The sequence below is a fragment of the Rissa tridactyla genome, chromosome 6, assembly GCF_028500815.1.
Source record: "Rissa tridactyla isolate bRisTri1 chromosome 6, bRisTri1.patW.cur.20221130, whole genome shotgun sequence".
In the NCBI taxonomy this organism is placed as follows: Eukaryota; Metazoa; Chordata; class Aves; order Charadriiformes; family Laridae; genus Rissa; species Rissa tridactyla.
Genome location: NC_071471.1, coordinates 15,810,313 through 15,827,995, shown reverse-complemented (window position 1 = coordinate 15,827,995; position 17,683 = coordinate 15,810,313). Strand labels below are relative to the sequence as shown.

The window sequence follows — 17,683 nt, the reverse complement described above, 5'->3', positions numbered from 1 at the left end:
AGACAAGAAAAGCTGTTGGGAAAAGAAAACCAAAAAAAGAGTGGCAGGGTGCAGCAAGAAGAAAGCCAAGAGTTACAAGGAAAAGGCACAGGCGACAGCACAGCAGCGCAGGCAGCAGCAGGGCAAGGGCACGCGCATCTCTTGCCCAGCCTGGGCAGCCCCCCAGAAGCACAGGGCTGTTTTGGGAAGCAGCCACTTGAACAGCCCTGGAGCCTTCCTGCGCTCCTGGGAGCAGGAGCAGGAGCGCATCCCAAGGATGCTTTTTTTGCAACACCAGATCCTGCAGCCATCAGGTCTGGGATCAACTGTCCTCCCCAAGAGCGTGCTGCTGTCCCTGCCATCCTCCTCCACCAACACAGCCCAGGTGGTTCTCCCTGCCCAGCTGCCCCTGATTAGCTGGATCTGGAGGCAGAGAATGAGATGGGAAAGGGAGGACGGGCAGTGGCCCTCCGCCCTACAGAAGGGTTGGGGGGATGGAGCAGTGAGAGCAGGGTGGCAGTGCGCCCGTTACAGGCAGTGTTGCTTGCCTGCTGGCACTCGCAGCATCAGCTGCCACCGGATCCCACAGCAAAGGGACCCAGGTATCAGAGATGCTCCTCCAGCCCCAAGAAGTCGCAGGGGTTTGGTGCACTGTGCCAGAGGCGGGCAGGGCACAGGTTAGTGGGTGCAGCGTTAATCACTTATCTCCATCAGCCCATGTCCAGGGGAACTGAGCTAAGAGGGGACAGGCCAGGTCCCCGTCTCCTCAGTGGGCTCGGCACAGCCTGGCTACCCTGCCTGGCCCAGAGAGGAATGGGGCGATAGTGCTTATCCGTGGGCAAAACCCTCCTGGCCGTCACCCACCCACCCTTGCATCAGGAGAGCACTGTGCCAGCCCGCCCAAGCGCAGTGCTGGGCTCCAGTCCTGATGAGCCCCAGCACAGGCAGAAGCAGCAGCAGCGGTGGCAGGAAACATTGTGACAGCATGGAGGAAGGGGTCCCCATGGGGCTCGGACCCCTGGCACGGCAGATGGGGAGGACACTGATCCCTCCAAGTGCTATCCTGAGCCCGGGTGCTAGCTGCCACTCTGCCCCCTCCCCTTCGCCAGCTCCCTGGCCTAGGGGCCAGCACCTCTCCATCAGGTGGGGCCGGCTGCAGGAGCCCTTCCCCATGCTGCACAGGTGCCCCTGGGCACAGCCTACACCTCCCCAAAGCCGTGAAGCAACAGAGAGTACCAGTGATGGGGAATACACACATTTGGATCCTCCCGCAGCAGGATGGGCTAAGAGAGAGAGAGAGGGCAGGGAGCAGGGGTAAGACAGAGAGAACAGAACAAGAGTGGGTTCATCTCAGTAGGATTTCTGACAGCACACTGAGGAGAGGCCACAGGGGGGTGCTGGCCCCGGAACATCTTCCCGGCACCTCTGCCGAGCGCAGGATGCTGAAGACAGAAGGTGGAGGGGGAGAAGGGGAGGTCTGCTGCGTGTAAAGCAGCTCCTCCTGCTTATGGAAGCAGGCTGGGGGTTGCAAATGCGTGCACAGGGGCTCGCCGGAGGCGTCCTGGCCAGGCTTCGGCAGCGTGATGCTGCTGCGCAGCTGGCAGAGCAGGATGCAGGGCAGCTGCGGGGACACCAGCCCCACAGAGAAGGGGGACTCCAGCCCACCTCTGCCTGGAGCCACTGCCAGAGACCACCAGACGGTACTTACTGTCAATAATGTCCCCAAGGCCCTGGGCATAGAGGAGGTCACGCAGGCGCGCCACCTCGTCCTTCAGCTCTCGGATGAGCTTGTTGTTGGGGTCCTCATTGATGACAGCATTGCAGCGGATCTGCTTGGCACGGTCAGCGTACCTGGGGAAGGGCAGAGCCCTGAGCAGCAGCTGTGGGGGCAAACCCCCAGCTGCTGGACAAGCAGGAGTGCCGCTGAGACCCTGCAGGCAAGCGATCCTTTGGAGGATCCCAGCGCTGGGACAATCCTTTGGCCTTTTGTCTGAGGTCACAGGGTCCCTTCAAAGCAACCCCCCAGCCAGGGATGCTGCAGAGGTGAGGAGGGCACATGGCAGTGCCTGGGTTTCAGACGCCCCTCCTGCCCTTGCCCGCTGTGGGGGAACAAGGGTACTTCTTCCTACCTGAGGGTGCTGAGGGTCTCGTCGTAGTTGATGTCAGCAGGACTGAGAGCAGCGACCATGGCTGTCCTGGAGTTGCCCCCTGCCGAGAAAGATACACCCACATCAGGGAAATGCTGGTCCCCGCACCAGCTGTCACTCTCCGCCTGGCAGCCACGCTCGCTGCCATGCCTGTATCTCCCACCCACGTCCTCACCCAGGTTCTCCCGCAGCAGCCAGGTCAGCACCGAGTCCCGGTAGGGGATGAAATCTGTCTTCTTCTTCTTTTTGTTCTGGGGGATGGAGAGCGGAGGGAAGGGCTGTCAGGCTGCCCGCTTGCTTCCAAGGGAAGGTGACAGCCATTCCTGAGCCTTGGGGACTTGGAGGAGGACGGCTCTGCCCACCCATTGTGACCTTGGGCAGCTCTGCTCAGCTCCACAGGTCCTGCCTGTGAAATGCCCTCCCTCAGCCGGCCCAGGTGTTTAACGCTGGGTACTGAGAGCAACAGGGTGAGGACGGTGATGAGGATGCTCTGACAGCCCCCAGGAAAAGCATGATGTGGGTCTGGGCAGAGCCTCACACCAAAACCAGCCTGCAACCCACTCCTGCCCACCTGTGCTAGAAACCAACCTCCTCTTCCCCAGCCTGGCCAGGGCACCTACCTTGTTCGGCCCCGAATCCTGCAAAGAAAGCAAAGAGACTGTTTAAGTGAGCTGCTCCCCTCCTCGGCACCCACCACAGCTCCCCATCCCCCAGGCAGAGTGCAGAGGGCGCAGGTCCCCAGGGAGACGGCAGCCTCACGAGTCCAGCTCACCCCAGCCCGAGGGACAGCTTGGGATGTACCTGCCCATCCCTTGGAGCCGGGATGCTCCATCCCTCAGATCTGAGCCCATCCCTGCTGAGCTAAGCCCATTCCCCTGCAGTGCCACCACTTGTCTGTGCTCCGGCTACCTACCATTTCAGCTAGGGCGGAGATGACTTTCCCCAGCGTGGTCAAGGACTTGTTGATGTTTGCTCCTTCCTGGTGGATAGAGGAAAACCCCATATTTCAGAGCACCCGGGGATAAAGCGGCAGGACACGGCATCCCCACCGGCAGAAGGGGACCTCACGCCAGCTCTCACCTTCAGTCTTGTGCCTTTTGCACCAGTGGAGTCGGCTCGCTCACTCCCTGCCAGGTCCACCAAGCTGATTTTGCTGACCTGCAAGCCGAGATGAGGCTGTCAGCCCCGGCAGGCACAGCAAACCGGGCCCCGGCATGGAGCCGAGGAGGGAAGCAGTGACCTCTTGCAAAGTGACACTGCTCTGAAAGCAGAGGTGGGTTCTGCAGGGTCATCCTTGCCAGGATTTGTCCAGGAACAGGGCTAACATCCTTGCAGGCAGGGATGGAGGGCACCAGCCGTTAAAAATTCTGTCCAGGGGCCAGTCCCTCAAGGGACTGTGAACCCAGAGTGTATCTGGGACCTATCTTCATCCTGTTTCAACCCTCCATCAGGACACACCACCTCGTCCCAAGTGTTGTCAATAGCATACAAAGCCCTTCACAGGTCCATGCAGGTTCCCCCGAGTCCCTCAGGCTCTGCTCTCACCTTCTCAGTGGTGATGTCTGTCTCAGCATCATGCCGCTTCTGCGTGAAGATGATGTTGAAGACGGCGTGGGAGCGGCTGCTGGTCTCGTTCATATTGGTGGCAGCCACTGTGCTGCAGGGAGAGAAGGACAGGGAGGTATGACACCCTGCAGGGGACACTGGAGTGGCTGGCGTTGGGGCCAGGGCTCATTTTGGGAAAGGGTACATGAGGGGAAGGCAAGTCTGGAGGACAGAAGAGAACTCTGGGAGGAGACATGCAAAAGTCAAGGCTTTCTCCTGCTGGGTCCAGGGCATTTTGAGAGCAGAAAGGAGGTAAGGTGAAAATAAGTGGGGGGTGCCCACCACTCACATAGGAGGGGACTGCCAAATCCAGAGCAGCCAGACCAGCAAAGCAAGGAAGTCAAGCAGGACCTTCTGGAGATGTCTGCAAGCTCTCCAAATCCTAGCCACCTCCTGCTCCCCCAACTCACCGGGCCTTGTTCCCAGAGTCCATGAGGTCCTGGATGTCATTGTAGGAGGTCACGGCCAGCTTGGAAAGGTCCTCAACGTATGGGCCCATAAGGGGATGCTCCCTCACCCGCAGGTTCCCCTTGTTCTTGGGGTTCAGGAGGTCCCTCACACGCTCGCAGTATATCTCCATGTAGCTCACCTAGACCAGAGGGCATGGGCAGGGCTAGCAGCTGGCAGAATCAGGTCCTTCCCACCCACCCCACACCCAGGGATGGGACCCCCCCAAAGAGAGGTCTGCACAGCATCGTGGCTTGCAGAGCCAGGTGGGAGGCTGGAGCCGGAATAGAGAGGCAATGAGGTGTCTACCTCCACAGAGTAGGACATGTTGTCATTCGTCGTCTCATTGATGCGGGAGAAGAGGTCCTCACACAGCTGCGGAGAGAAAAGCCAGGCTGCTCGCGGGGTGCCCAGACCACAGGGATTTCTACCTTCTCACCCCAAAAAACAGAGCACCTGAGTGCCTGGACGTGTCCTGGGGAGCTGGCAGAACCCCCCCCTCTCCTGCTATGGGAGGCTTAGCATCCCCAGAGCCCCCCCGGCGCTCTGCTGGGCCAGAAGACAACAGCTCTCGGCAAGCATAGCCGGTGGTGGCTCGGCGCTTGAACTACTGCTGCTTACAAACACCAGCCTTGTGTGTCCAGATCATAACTCACCCATCTTGGAGGACTCCAGCATGATCCTCCTTGTCCCCCCACCCTCTGGCAGAGCCATGCCAGCTCTCTGCCACAGCAGGGCTGTAGCAGACCTTGGCGAAGCCTGGTCCTGCTCCCACCTCGCTCCCCTCTTCCCTCCCCGCTACGCTTTTCCTTTGGGCATTGCACTAGGACAAAGGGGACCAGGCAGCTTTTCACCAGGCGGTACCTGCGGGATGATGCCTTGCTGGTCCTTTTCCTGCTTCCCCATCATGGTGTAGGATTTTCCGGCACCTGTCTGCCCATAGGCAAAGATGCAGACATTATAGCCTTCAAAGGCATGTTGCAACATCTCCTCACCAATGTCCCGGTACACTTGCTTCTGAGATGCATAGTTGATGTCTGCGGGCTACAGAGAGGAGGGGAGACAAGGAGAAATTTGTCAAGGAGCTCCTCCTGCCTTTCCCCAGCCCATAGCTCCCGGTGGGCTCAGGCCTCCCCCCGCTTACCGTGGTGTGGGACCAGTAGGAATAGTCAAAGCTGAAGCTTTTTGGTGTCTCTTTAGGCTGCTTCGGGTTCAGGATAGCTAGGGGCAAACAGATGGGAACATGAGGACTTCAGGGTGCTGGTGGACGAGAAGCTCAACATGAGCCGGCAATGTGCGCTTGCAGCCCAGAAAGCCAACCGCATCCTGGGCTGCATCAAAAGAAGCGTGGCCAGCAGGTCGAGGGAGGGGATTCTGCCCCTCTACTCCGCTCTGGTGAGACCCCATCTGGAGTACTGTGTCCAGCTCTGGAGTCCTCAGCACAAGAAGGACATGGACCTGTTGGAACGGGTCCAGAGGAGAGCCACAAAGATGATCAGAGGCTGGAGCACCTCTGCTATGAGGACAGGCTGAGAGAATTGGGGTTGTTCATCCTGGAGAAGAGAAGGCTCCAGGGAGACCTTATAGCAGCCTTCCAGCACCTAAAGGGGGCCTACAGGAAGGATGGGGAGGGACTCTTTATCAGGGAGTGTAACGATAGGATGAGGGGTAACGGTTTTAAACTGAAAGAGGGGAGATTTATATTAGATATTAGGAAGAAATTCTTTACTCTGAGGGTGGTGAGACACTGGCCCAGGTTGCCCAGAGAAGCTGTGGCTGCCCCATCCCTGGAGGTGTTCAAGACCAGGCTGGATGAGGCTTTGAGAAACCTGGTCTGGTGGGAGGTGTCCCTGCCCAGGGCAGGGGGGTTGGACCTAGATGATCTTTAAGGTCCCTTCCAACCTAAACCATTCTATGATTCTATGAGGCCACCTGGCCACCCATGGTACCCCTGCCACCCACATCCCACTTATGAGGGTGGGGTAGAAGGGTAGTGGGGTTCAGTCCCAATAGGTCCTGGAAAGCAGGACCAGGAGCCTCCAGCACTGCAGATGGGTCCAGAGCCCCCAGACCCCACCAGTCACAGCAGAGGAGGTGGGTGTTGTGGCTGGCAGAGCCTGCACCAGCCCAGGGAGCAGGGCAGAGTCTTGCCCAAACATCCTGTGGGCACAGTGTGAAGAAAATGGATCCCTCCCTCAGGCTCCTTCCTGCTCCGTCATCTGCCTGTAGGAGCCCAGCACCGGCAGGGGAGGATCACAGCCTTCCTTCCCCCCACAGCGCAGCCATGCCCAAAGCCACATATGTTGGTGCTGTGGGGTGGGAGCAGCCGTGGCCTCATGGGGGCCCCTCCAGGCCCCTGCCAGCTCCTGCATCTCCTCCCCTTGTGCTTTCTTTTGGGTACCCAGCCCCAGCAGGGTGATTAATGCCTCGTGTTCCACCGCCAGCGGAAACAAGAGCCTGCTTTTTCCCATCCCCTGGTGAAAAGGACGTTGCCATGGAAATTGGAGACTGCATCACTTCTCTTCCTCACTCGCTGCTTTTTTTTTTGCCCCCATAGAGCGTTTATGATGGTTTTTTTTTCTGAAACAACAGATGCGTCAGAAGAAACCCAAACCAGCAGGGTAATCACGAGATCCAGTCATCAGCAATATTAGGTGACATTGAAATGACCTTGCAGGCTGGTGCAGCACAGCTCCTGTGCCTGCAGCCCCCACCTGCTCCCTGCCACTGCCAGGGACGAGGAGGCCGTACAGCACCAAGGCTGATGGAGGTTCCTCCATCGCAGCCCCAACCTGCCCGGCGCCAGGGACGGTGCTCAGCCAGGGCTCGCACCCGCTTGGGATTCAAACTGGGACCTTCCAAAGCAGTCCCAGGCACGGCACAGCCTGCTCCCCTGGGGTCAGATGCCCCAGTGTGTGGCGTTATGGATATGGATGCTTTCTGCTCCTAATTCCTCCTCCACTGCCACAATGGATTCTTCCCTAGGAGGGATCCACCACTTCTGGCCTGAGATCTGTCCATCCCTGCCCGAAAAGGCAGCAAGGCGGGCAGATGAAGGGCGGGAAGCGGGGGGTCAGGATTCAACACCAACCACAAAACTGCAGCACGATGCTGCTCGGTTGCTCCTTGCTGTGACAGGAGCTCTCTTGGTGCCCGGTTGGTGTGTTGAGGGTGTCTGAGCGGTCACTGCAAAAAGAAGCGGATGAGGAGGCCATGCATGAAGTCGGGTGGAGCACCTCCGATGGCTCCTGGGGTTCACCTGGCAGCTCCACCATGCCGCCTGCCCCCCAGCTCAGGTCTGTCTCTGCCCTGCAGAGGTAAACCTTGCCGGAGTGAATGGGAGCATCACCCCCCAAAAAAATTAGTGCAATGTGGGCAAAAGCAGAAGCAGGCAGGATGGGGCAACACAAGGCGGCTGTTCAGCATCCCAGTGCCAGCCCACGCTGGGCACGGGGCGGATGAGCAGCCGGGGATGGCACCGGGCAGCTCCAGGCATCCCAGCTGCAGCCGCCCAGCTGGCCTGGCAGGCTGGAGACTGGGACGTAGGGGAGAAGGGAGCATACCAAGGGCAGAGGGTCTCCTATCCCCAAGCTGAAATGCTCTCCTCACGCCCCTTTAATTCCCATTTATTTACCCCGGTGTGGCTGGATACCGTTGGTGGGTTTTTTTCCTCTCTTGTGACCAGGCATCCCAGGGCTTTTGCAAAGCTGCTGCAAAAGATTTGTGCTCTGGCCAAAGGAGATTAAAAAAGGTTTGGGGGGGGGAGGGGGGGGGGCGCGTGGAGGCAGCAGACAGACATACAGACAAGAGGGGGAGGAGGAAAACATGTTGAGATGACCCTTGTCTTCATCCTGAAGAGTCAGTGGCGCAGCAGAGTGTAGCGAGTGGGCAAGCACTGGGCAGGATAAAACACAAGACCCACAGGAGAGAAGATAATCGCTGTATTTTAAAGCCCGCAGAAGCACGGCTCTGTCTGGAGAATATTAATGGCCTTGCAGGATGAAATCCGGGATCCCATCCTCGCTGTCCTGGTGGGAGCTGCCAGGAGAGGGGCCGGGGGTGTTGGTGCCTGGGCCAGGTCCCGTGGCCGCACACCGGGGGGGACACCACAGGAACAAAGCAGCAGTGTTGGCGGGCAGGCAGGCGGCCTCGGCACAGCGAGCCAAGGGGGCGGAGGCTGTCAGTTTTGGGGGCAAAAGGATGACAGAGAAGGGATGACCCCTTTCCGCCCTGGCCCCTGCTGCACCCCCCTCGGGGCTTAACGCATTAGGCAGAGCAACCACCTCCCCCACCCCGGTACGTGCAGGGGTCTCTGAAAATGGTCCCGGGAAGGGGGAAACTTGCTCTCATCCCCCCTCAGACACATTTATTTTTGGCTTCTCTGCAAGGAGCTTGGGGGGCTGAGCCAGGCCCGCTCAGGGGGCTGGGGGGTAGGGACAGGCAGCTGGCACTACTGGCATCCTCCTGCCTTCCAGAGCTGGCAGAAGCAGGCAGCAGAGCCCCCCGCTCCGGCACCTTCCCCCCAGCCCCTCGTCCGAGGGGATTAGCCGACGGTTTGTCTATTCATGGAGAAAAACCTCGCTGTCAGCAAAGGGCTGGCCAGGGCACTGCCCCTGCCTGCAGCCCTGCCGGCCCCCCCAGCACAGCCAGGGGGATGAAGGGCTGGGGGTGGCAGGATGGGCACGGGCAGATTGCTCTGAGCAAACACGGCCGTGGCGGAGGCAAGGGATGCCTGATGCTCTTGACTAGGTCTGGGGCATGGAGGGTCCCCCCCCAACCCATTGGGGCCAGAAAGGCTTCCTCGCTGCAAAGGGAGCAGCTCTGCATCCCAGGCAGACGGAGCATCACTGCGCAACTGGGCAGGGAGAGCCTCCCCGCCCACCGCAGGATGAGAGAGACCAGCAGACAATGCCTCACAGACCTCCCCGTTCCTGCTCCCCAGATGAGCGGGGAGCCCAGCGGGGTCACAGAGCCACTCTGCACCCTTGGGTGCCCTCCTCTCCTTCCTGCCGGGGTTGTCATGGCAGCCTGGCGGTGCATGCTGCGGGGGTGGCTGGCGCCGGTGTTTCACCCACCGCCGCCAGTGACGCAGAAAGCCCTGGGCAGGCAGGAGAAGGAGGGAGGGAGTTATTTTAGATGGTGTCCCATCTGGAGGCTTCCAGAGACAAAGAGGAAGGATTCGGCCACCTTTCCCACCCAGTACTTCCAGCAGCTGTCATTTAAAGAGAGACGAATGCTAGACAGGCTCCTGATGAGACACAGGCAGCCCCAAGCCCCCATGCTACATCCCTCCTCCCCGAGCACACCGTTCCCTTGGCAAACCCTGCTCCCACCCTTCCATCCGTGGGCAGGCAGCCACAGGCTGGGCACCCTCGGCCCCACATCCACCCACCAGCGATTCCAAGCTCTTCTGATACTTCCTCCCCAGTCGCCTGCCAGGGATGCTGCCCTGTTTAGTACCACCAAAACCCAAGGGCTCGGTGCCACGTAGATCCCACCACTGCCGTTTCAACAGCGGGACTGCATTTGCCCGTGGGAAAGGTGACATCTCACCCCCTATTTCCTCCTCCAAACAACCCCAGGTGCTACTGCATCTGCACCAAAGATCCCGGCCGCCTGGTGCTCATCGCTGCAGCCGGACCACACACGCTCCTCCCCAGGCAGCACCCAAACCCTTCCCGAGCCCCTCTGCCCCCAACACCGGCACTCACTGGTGGTGCTTCCTGACATCTGGATAATGCATTTAGATTCCCGGCTCATCTCCCGGGAGTTGAAGGGCCGGACGCGCACTGCTACCTTCACAGATGCTCCCGCCATCACGCCGGCCAGAGGTGGGTCCTGCTAGTGGGGAGCAATGGCTGTCCTGCAAGGAGGGGAGAACAAGGGATTAGGAAAGCTTGCACCCCAATCCCCACATTGCAGCTATACCAGAAAAATTAACAGAAAGCCTGTACAATAAAACTTCCCAGGAATGCTGATTTGCCTCTGCCTGAAAGTTGACATTTTGTTTCGTCCCTCGATCTGCCCGCGTTTTGCCTGTCTTGCCTCCCCCTTGTATCTCGGGCCAGGACCTCCCTGATCGGTCCCAGGGAACATCCCTGCCTTACCCCATGGCAGCATCCAGTGCCTCGATCATCCTCAGCATCCCCCGATGGGTGCCCACAGCAGGGGACAGGACCGTTTAGGCACCGTCAGCATCAGTATGACCCCCGAGGAGCGGTTTTTCCATCCTGGGGTGCCAAAGGCACTGAACAGGTGCCCCTCACTTGCAAGCAAGCCCGCAACCCCCTGCCCATAACCCAAGCCTCCTGCCTCTGCTCCAGCCTCAGCGGAGCAGGGACTGGGCAGCAGGACTGAGTGGAGGTGGGGAGGAAAACTATGGCATTAGTGTTGAGAAAGGAGGCGGGTGTTGAACACAACTGCTGGTATTTGCCTCTCATTCAGCTCCCAGCAAAAGCAGAAGCGCAGCATCAGCAGGAGCAGCAAGCCAGTGGGGGTCACACTCAGATGAAGCTCCAGCTCACAACCATTTTTCCACTCCTTTTGCTAATAAATTATTAATCACAAACCTCACAAGACAAAGCAAACTGCTCTCTAACATCTCCCAGAGCAGCTGCTCATCCCAGCATTGGTATCCAGGCTCTCTGCAGCTGGTCCCACCTTCCCTGAGCCCCAATTAAGCCCCACTAGTGTTGGCCAGAAAAGGATGCCGGGGTCCTTCCCTTGACCACCGGGTCCTTCAGGATCAGCCCTGATAAAATTCATTCCTGCCTTCTAACACCCACCTCCTCTCCCGCCTGTCCCCTGCTCCCTGACGCCCCACGCGGAGCCTGGCGGTGGAAGAGGAGCTCCGCACCCCACAGCACGGGCGGGCACCGGCTCCTCTGGCATCCCTACCTGTGGGACTCCTGCTTGCAGGACTCCTGCAAGGTGTTTGCAAATGCCCTGGGGCTTTTTGGGCCTGGTCTTTGCCAGTGGGATGCTCGTTGCCAGTGGGATGCTCATTCTGGGAGGAAGGAGATCAGGAGCCAGCAATGGCACAGCTCCGGTTACATGGACCACGACCCGAAAGAAGTGGAGCAGTAAGGATGGATCCTCAACATGAGGTGGGTTTTCCCATGGTGAAAATGAAAGATACGGCTGAATTTGTGGAAAAGGAGGGGGGGGGAAAGAAAAAAAAAAAAAAAAGAACAAAATAAAATCACAGAATGGAAAGTGTCCCAAGAGAAGGAGATGGCTTTAAAACTAACCGAGGTTTGACAGCTCCAGTTTCATTTCCAAAGGGGGTGCGAGAAAAACCAATGTATGCTCTGCCCAAAGGCACAGTGGAAAAATTTGCAGCCAGAAAGCATTACAAGCCCGGTACTATGTTTCAAAAATGCTTCACCTGTTTTAAAAGCATCCCCAACAGCAGGGGGACAAATCTTCTCCTGCTAGAGTTCCCAAACCCTCCTCTCACCGCCCCACTGGGACGGCTCCAGAGCTCCCACTGCGCTCAGACAGTGATCGCACCCTTAAATCCCAACAGCTCCAGACTTCAGGCATTTGGTCTCAGGCTTTCTCAAGCACAGATTATTTTAAGCGGGCGTTTAACACCACCATTGAGTCCCTGAGCCGGCGAGTGGGCTGCTGCATACCAACGGGCCTCTGCCTTCTCCACTCCGCTGCCGTCTCATCAGATGGGGGAGAGAGGAAAAATTATACAGGAGTCCATGCCAAAGGGGAATGAAAAAGTTGGTTTTCCCATGAAACGACGGGATATAATCCTAGGTAGAAGGCCTGCATCCTCACAAGGCCATCGGCTCAAGCTGCTCCACCATGTGGCACCACTGGCGCTCAGGGACGATGGACTTGTTGCTGGGCTAAACGCCATGCAGCACCCGACAATTGCCCGTGTCAAACACGCAGCAGGGATAGCTCTCTTCCCCCCCACTTTGCAGCCTCTCCAGCTCCCAGGGCTATGGAAGAGTTGGGTCAGGTCTCCAGATTCCCGCCTTGTGGCACAGCACTTGGCAAGAGCCATCGGCACTGGAACAACACACCCATCAGGGACCCCAGGACTGACCGCTGCCCACCGTGGGCAGCTTCAGACCCTGCCCTCATTCTCTCCCGCCCCTGCGCCATTCCCATCACATCCTCCTCCAGCCCTATCGCTTCCCGTGAAGAAGCTCTGGTTTCTCCTTCATCCCACTTTTCCGGCATCTCGTCTTGCTGCATGCTCTCCATTGCTGGCTGCTTGCCCTCCTCTGCCAGGAGGGCCTGCTCAGCCCCACACCAGTACCCCCCCAGCCCACCCTTGCTGGCCACGAGAAGCCCCCTCCTCACCAGCAGGACCTTTCCTCTCTCCCTGCCATCCTGATGCCCACATCCCGGCATATTCCCAGCAAGCCATCCGGCTTGCCTAGCCCAGTGGCACGAACTCCTCTCCCTGCTGGTATTCCCTGCCGCAGAGCAGCATGCTGGGCTCCATTTTCTTGTCTCCATCCATTTCTTTCAGCTTCCTTGGTCGGCAACGGGCCACTCCCCTCCTGCTCCTCTGCGGCTCTCCAGTCCCATCTCCGACACAGCGGCGCGAGGACCCCAGGCAGTGCTGTGCTCCCTTGGGGAGCGCCAGCAGCCCCCTGCCCAGCTCCTTCCTGAGCCTCCTCTCCTCTCGTTCCCCTGACTCTTATTTTCCCATCTTGGCCGCAGGGACAAATTCAGCCTGCAGCCCACGTAACACAGCAGCACCACCAGCCATCGCTGGCCGCAGGCGCTCAGCATCCCACAGAGAGAGGGGACGCACTGCAGCGGGCAGGCCGTGGGCAGGCAAGGCAGGGGAAGGCAGCCTCCCCCAGGGCAGGTGGGTGGCTCGAGTCCAGCCAGCTCGCTTCGCCTGGGGACAGTCACCTACTGCCTGCTTAATCCGCCGTCGAGAGAAATTCAATAAGCCGCTATCAGCCTTTCACTGGGAGCAGGCCAGCACCGTGGCCCCACTCCCCGCCTGCCTCCTCCTGGGGTCACCCCACACACAACGGAGATGGCAGAGGAGGACAGGAGAGTCCCTGGGGCCATGGTGCTGGGGTGCACATCTGGACCTGGCCCCCAACTCTTCCCCCCCAGCCCTGTGCTGCGCTCTGCCCATCCGTACCAGCACATCCGCCAGCCCTCAGTGATGACCATAACACCTAGAGAGCGATGATTAACTGGATCAGCTAAGATTAATTGGGCAGAGATTAGCTAAAGAGAGCTCTCTTAAGCCTGAGGGCTACCAACTCGCAGACCTCCTGCCGCTGCTGAGAGGTGACCAGTGGGATGGGCAGCATCGTCCCCAAGTGCCACCTGCAGTGACCTCTGCCCCTAAGCATGCTGCAGGGACATGCCATGCTGCCCGTCTCCTGGGTACTGCAGGACACCAGGGATCAAGTGATGCTAACGCGGGTCAGCACAGCCAGGATGCCCCACTCGCTGCTCCCAGCACGGGGCAGCGGCTGCCTGCAGCTCTGGCAGACGAAGAGCTGCCTGCGCCGAGGGAAATCCAAGGCGAGTTTCTCCTTTTGTCTGCGCGCATCCCTGTGTCACCTCGGTGGGGAGGGCGGATGCCCCATCTGGCTGCACCTCCCGAGCCACGATGCTCTCAGCTGCCGACGGGCTTTGTTTTAATGAGCCCTTCCCCTGCACCCCTCGTTGGGGGCCCCCGGCTCTGCCTGGGACCGCGGGACCCTGCCCTCCCTCTGGGGACAGTGGGGGACCCTGGAGGCAGCTGGCCCAGATGACACGGCACCATTGGCTGCCAGCCAAGCCCGGAGAATCCTCCTGGCTCACCTCCCGCCCCGCACGGGGGCAAGGGGCAGTGACGGTGCAGTTTTCCCCAGAGCAGCACCCGCAGGCAGGGAAGCAGCTGGGAGGACAGCCCAGGGCTGGAGCAGGCACCCCTGCATCCCCAGCTGAAATCCAGCCCCCCACTTCCCCAGTGCCATCATGGACACCATGCCTCCTAGCCTCCTGCCTGCCCTGATGGGGGATATGGCTTCGGGACACTGTTTACAGCTCTTCGAGCATTTCAATAGGGATTAAATTGGCAGATAGCAGATTTAAGGCCGCAGATGAAGGGGTTTGCTCCCTATCCCTTCTGCAAAGGCAAGTCACCTCCCACTCTGTCACCCATTCCCTCCATCCTCTCTTCTGCATACCAAAACCCACAGCGGGGAAAAGCCACGTGAAAAAGGCAGCAAGCTCCAGTGGGCTACCAGCACGGCTGCACATGGAGAGGGGTGGTGGCAGCCAGGGGTGGTAGTGGGGAAAATAGGTCCTGACACTCCCGGCGGTTTGGGGGCTGCAGCTCTGGCCACACACAGGGAGGCAGGGGGGTGTTGGCGGCATCTGTGCCAGCGCCAGCTGCCACCTCCCAGACAAAATGGAGGTCAGCGGCAGTGTGTGGGGATGGCAGAGCCCACCACACCCCTGGCTGTATCCCAGGGGAAACTGCTGCTGCTCCCCTCCTGCCTTCCCCCTGAGTACCATGCCACCAAGGCCACCTGCCAAGGGGCTGCTCCGGGCACTGGGGCGTGGAAGGATGGCTGTGGGGTGGCAGGGGAGATGCTCAGCTCATTCCTTGACCTCCGCAATCCCCGCAGATGAGGTGTGGGACCTGAGCAAGCAGGACACCCCAGTGCACAGGGGGTCTGCAGGGTCCAGAATGCTGCCATGTGGGGGACGAGGAGGAGGAAGAGGAGGAAGACAATGGGGCAGGTGCAGGGCTGCTCCCTGGGAGCCAGGGTGGCCAAGCATGGGGCTCTGCACCAACCTGTCCGCCCAGGGACCACCCCCAACCTTCAGCCAGAAGCCATAGGCGCTGGCCCGCAGTGACATGGCAGCCTTCACCCAGCTGCCCCTAAGCCCAAGGTCAGCAGTAGCAGCTCGTCCTTGCAGGGCAACTAAGACCTCGGCTTCGCAGCACCTTTGCCAGCCGCCCCTCCCAGGCAAGAGCCCCAGCCAGGACACCCACTGCTACCTCCAGTGCCATCGTTGACTCTGAAGCGTAATGATGACAGAGCAAGATGGCTTAGCTTCATGCCCAAAGCCACCCGCCCCAGAGGGCAAGAGCAGGGGCAGCTCTGGGGTGAAAAGAGGTCCGTGTGCCCCCTCCCACGGGCTGCAGGCATGGCATCCCCTCTCTCCCCACCCCAGGCCAATGCTGGGGCTGCAGAGGCATCGCCCTGTCCCCGGGAAGGCCCCCCCGCGGCGGGATCCTTCTGGAAGCCGGGGCGGCACCTGCCGACTGCAGCGCTGGGGACCAGCGGGCAGCCGCCGCCCGCCCTCCTTCCCTCCCCAGCGCCTCGGGGGACCCCGCAAAATGGCCGCCGGACGCAGCCCCCCCACCCCGTTCGGCCGGGCACCCGGGCGGGCGCGTCCCGCTCACCCCCGCTGCGCCTCGCCGCCGCCGAGAGGGGCGGCACCGCCATCCCGGGGCAGCCCCGGCGCTCGCGTCCGCGCTGCCGCAGCCCCGCCCGGGCGCGGCGGGGCTGCTCCATCCCGTACGGTGCCGCCCGCGCCCTACCTGTGCCCGTGCCCGTGCCCGTGCCCGTGCCCGTGCCCGGTTCAGCGGGGCGCAGCGCTCAGCCGCGGGCGGGAGGCGCCGGCATGAGGCCGAGCCGCGCGGTGCGGTGCCGGTGCCGGTGTCGGTGCCGGTGCCGAGCAGCCCCGCCCCTGCGGTCCCCGCCCGCCCCGCGCACTGGTTGGCCGCCGCCGCCCTGAGAAGAGGGGGGACGGGACCGGGAGGGCGCGAGCTGGGGATGGGGCGGTGACGTCAGCGCATCCCCCCCCCACCCCCGGTCCGCGCTGCGGAACCGCCGCAAGGGCGCGGGGAGGGGCGGGGCCCCCCCGCGTCGCCTGACAACCGTCGCCTGGCAACCGTCTCCTAGCAACCGCCCCCCCCGCCCGCCATCCTCGGCTCCCCCGGGCGCGGTACCCCGGCCCCGTCGGCACCCTGCCCCGGGGAGAGCCACCCCCACCCGGGCCGCTCGCCGGCCCCAGGCCCCCTCTCCGGCTCCGGTCGCCGGCGGCCCCGGCTGTCGGCATCCACCCCCGGTGCAGAGCTTCTTCACCCCTGCGGGCCGCTGAGCCCCGCCGCCCCGCAGCCCCCGGGGTAGCAGAGTCGGCTCCCTGTCCATCTGCGCTGGGGAATTCAGACCCAGCGCGGAAAGAAGATTATGCCTTCGCCACCAGCTGTTTCCAGCAGCACATCCTCCTCCCTCGCCCCTCCACGCCAACCGCGGGGCCACACGTCCCCTCCCTGTGCCAGCCTTTCCCCAAGCCTCCCTGGAGGACAGGCAGCAGAGAGGTCTTCATCCACAGCGGGGGTGGGCCTGCAGCGGGTCTCTCCTGCCAGTGTTTTAGGGACCGAGCATTTTGGCCATGCTGTGAGCATCCAGCAGCAATCCTGGCAGCGGGGAGTCCCCTCATGGGTGGGGCACGGGATGACGGGCTGGCTTGGGACCTCTCAGGGCATCAGGACTTCCTATCCTCACTTGGGTAGGTGATGACTGGGCAGCAGTCCCCAGGCTAACTCTGGTTTTCATCACCCATGTGGTGTCAGCCACACTGGCTCCCACCTCCACTCAGAGATGAGCACCTGGCTGCCCCGGCAGAATTGTCCTCACCTGGCACCATTCCAGCCCCTCACACCTGCCCCAAATGCCTTCAGGTCCAGCCACCCAGTGCCAGCTCTGCTGGGCGGGAATTTCCACCCCATAACCATCATCCGAAGCCCAAAGCCAAATGGTGACTTGCCTGGCCAGGGACCCGCTCCTGGACCTGACAGGAGCTGGCAGTGGGCAGCCTGTTTGCATTTCAGAATATGGATGGCAGAGGATGGGTATGATACAATGAACCATGGGCACATGTGGCAGGTGACAGGCACAGCATATTGAACAGGAACACATGGCCTGTGGCATCATCAGGACACACTGTGATGCCTGCATGCCAGGCTGAGCCTGCAGAGCACAGCTCACTGCGGCAGGGACTGCCACCATGTCCCATCTGATGGCTCTGCCCTTGTGCAAACCATCCCGCTGGCCATCCTCCTCCAGGCGGCTGTCATTCTTCAGGTGTCCTTCTGCAAGGCAGGTCCTCAGTTAGGGAAGATGTGGCCAAGAGAGCTTTGTGCTGCTGGAGGAGTCGTGACCGTGGCAGTTGTGCTGGGCTGGTCCCAGCACAACCATCCCATGTCATGGGAGCTGTGTGCCCAGGAGCACGGATCCCACCTGCTGGGATGGTGCTGTGAATCATCAGCCATGGTGTCCTGGGGGCCATGGGGACGGGGTCTGTGTGGGTGCTTGCTTGCCCAGAGGCTGGAGTGCTTGGGGAGCAAGCCCCCTCATGACTAACAATGGGGAACCCCCCAAAATGAGGGGGCTGAGACAGCAGGGATGGTGCTGGTGATACATTAATCGGACATGGAGGTGGCCAGGGGCAGAGTCCGGGCTGACAGGGGGAGCACCGAGCCCCGGGGTCAGGGTCCACAG

At 60.9% G+C, this 17,683-nt stretch overlaps 1 protein-coding gene across 18 annotated transcripts in view; it reads right to left on the bottom strand.

Moving 5' to 3' along the window:
- Positions 1-10,003, bottom strand: part of KIF1A (kinesin family member 1A) — a 34,047-nt gene extending 24,044 nt beyond the window's left edge. For 10 of the 18 annotated variants that reach the window (XM_054205429.1, XM_054205431.1, XM_054205422.1 and 7 more), the window contains exons 1-12: positions 9,890-10,003; positions 5,323-5,399; positions 5,043-5,222; positions 4,488-4,553; positions 4,142-4,320; positions 3,672-3,783; positions 3,207-3,284; positions 3,040-3,105; positions 2,747-2,764; positions 2,302-2,377; positions 2,109-2,187; positions 1,688-1,830 (exon numbers count right to left, since the gene is read on the bottom strand). In XM_054205429.1, the coding sequence (XP_054061404.1) occupies positions 1,688-1,830; positions 2,109-2,187; positions 2,302-2,377; positions 2,747-2,764; positions 3,040-3,105; positions 3,207-3,284; positions 3,672-3,783; positions 4,142-4,320; positions 4,488-4,553; positions 5,043-5,222; positions 5,323-5,399; positions 9,890-9,995 (1,180 nt within the window). In that variant the 5' untranslated portion in view covers positions 9,996-10,003. Of the gene's footprint in view, positions 1-1,235; positions 1,263-1,687; positions 1,831-2,108; positions 2,188-2,301; positions 2,378-2,746; positions 2,765-3,039; positions 3,106-3,206; positions 3,285-3,671; positions 3,784-4,141; positions 4,321-4,487; positions 4,554-5,042; positions 5,223-5,322; positions 5,400-9,889 lie in introns of all 18 variants that reach the window. The other 8 variants (XM_054205421.1, XM_054205428.1, XM_054205432.1 and 5 more) reach the window with 1 other exon arrangement.
- Positions 10,004-17,683: the final 7,680 nt, after the last annotated feature.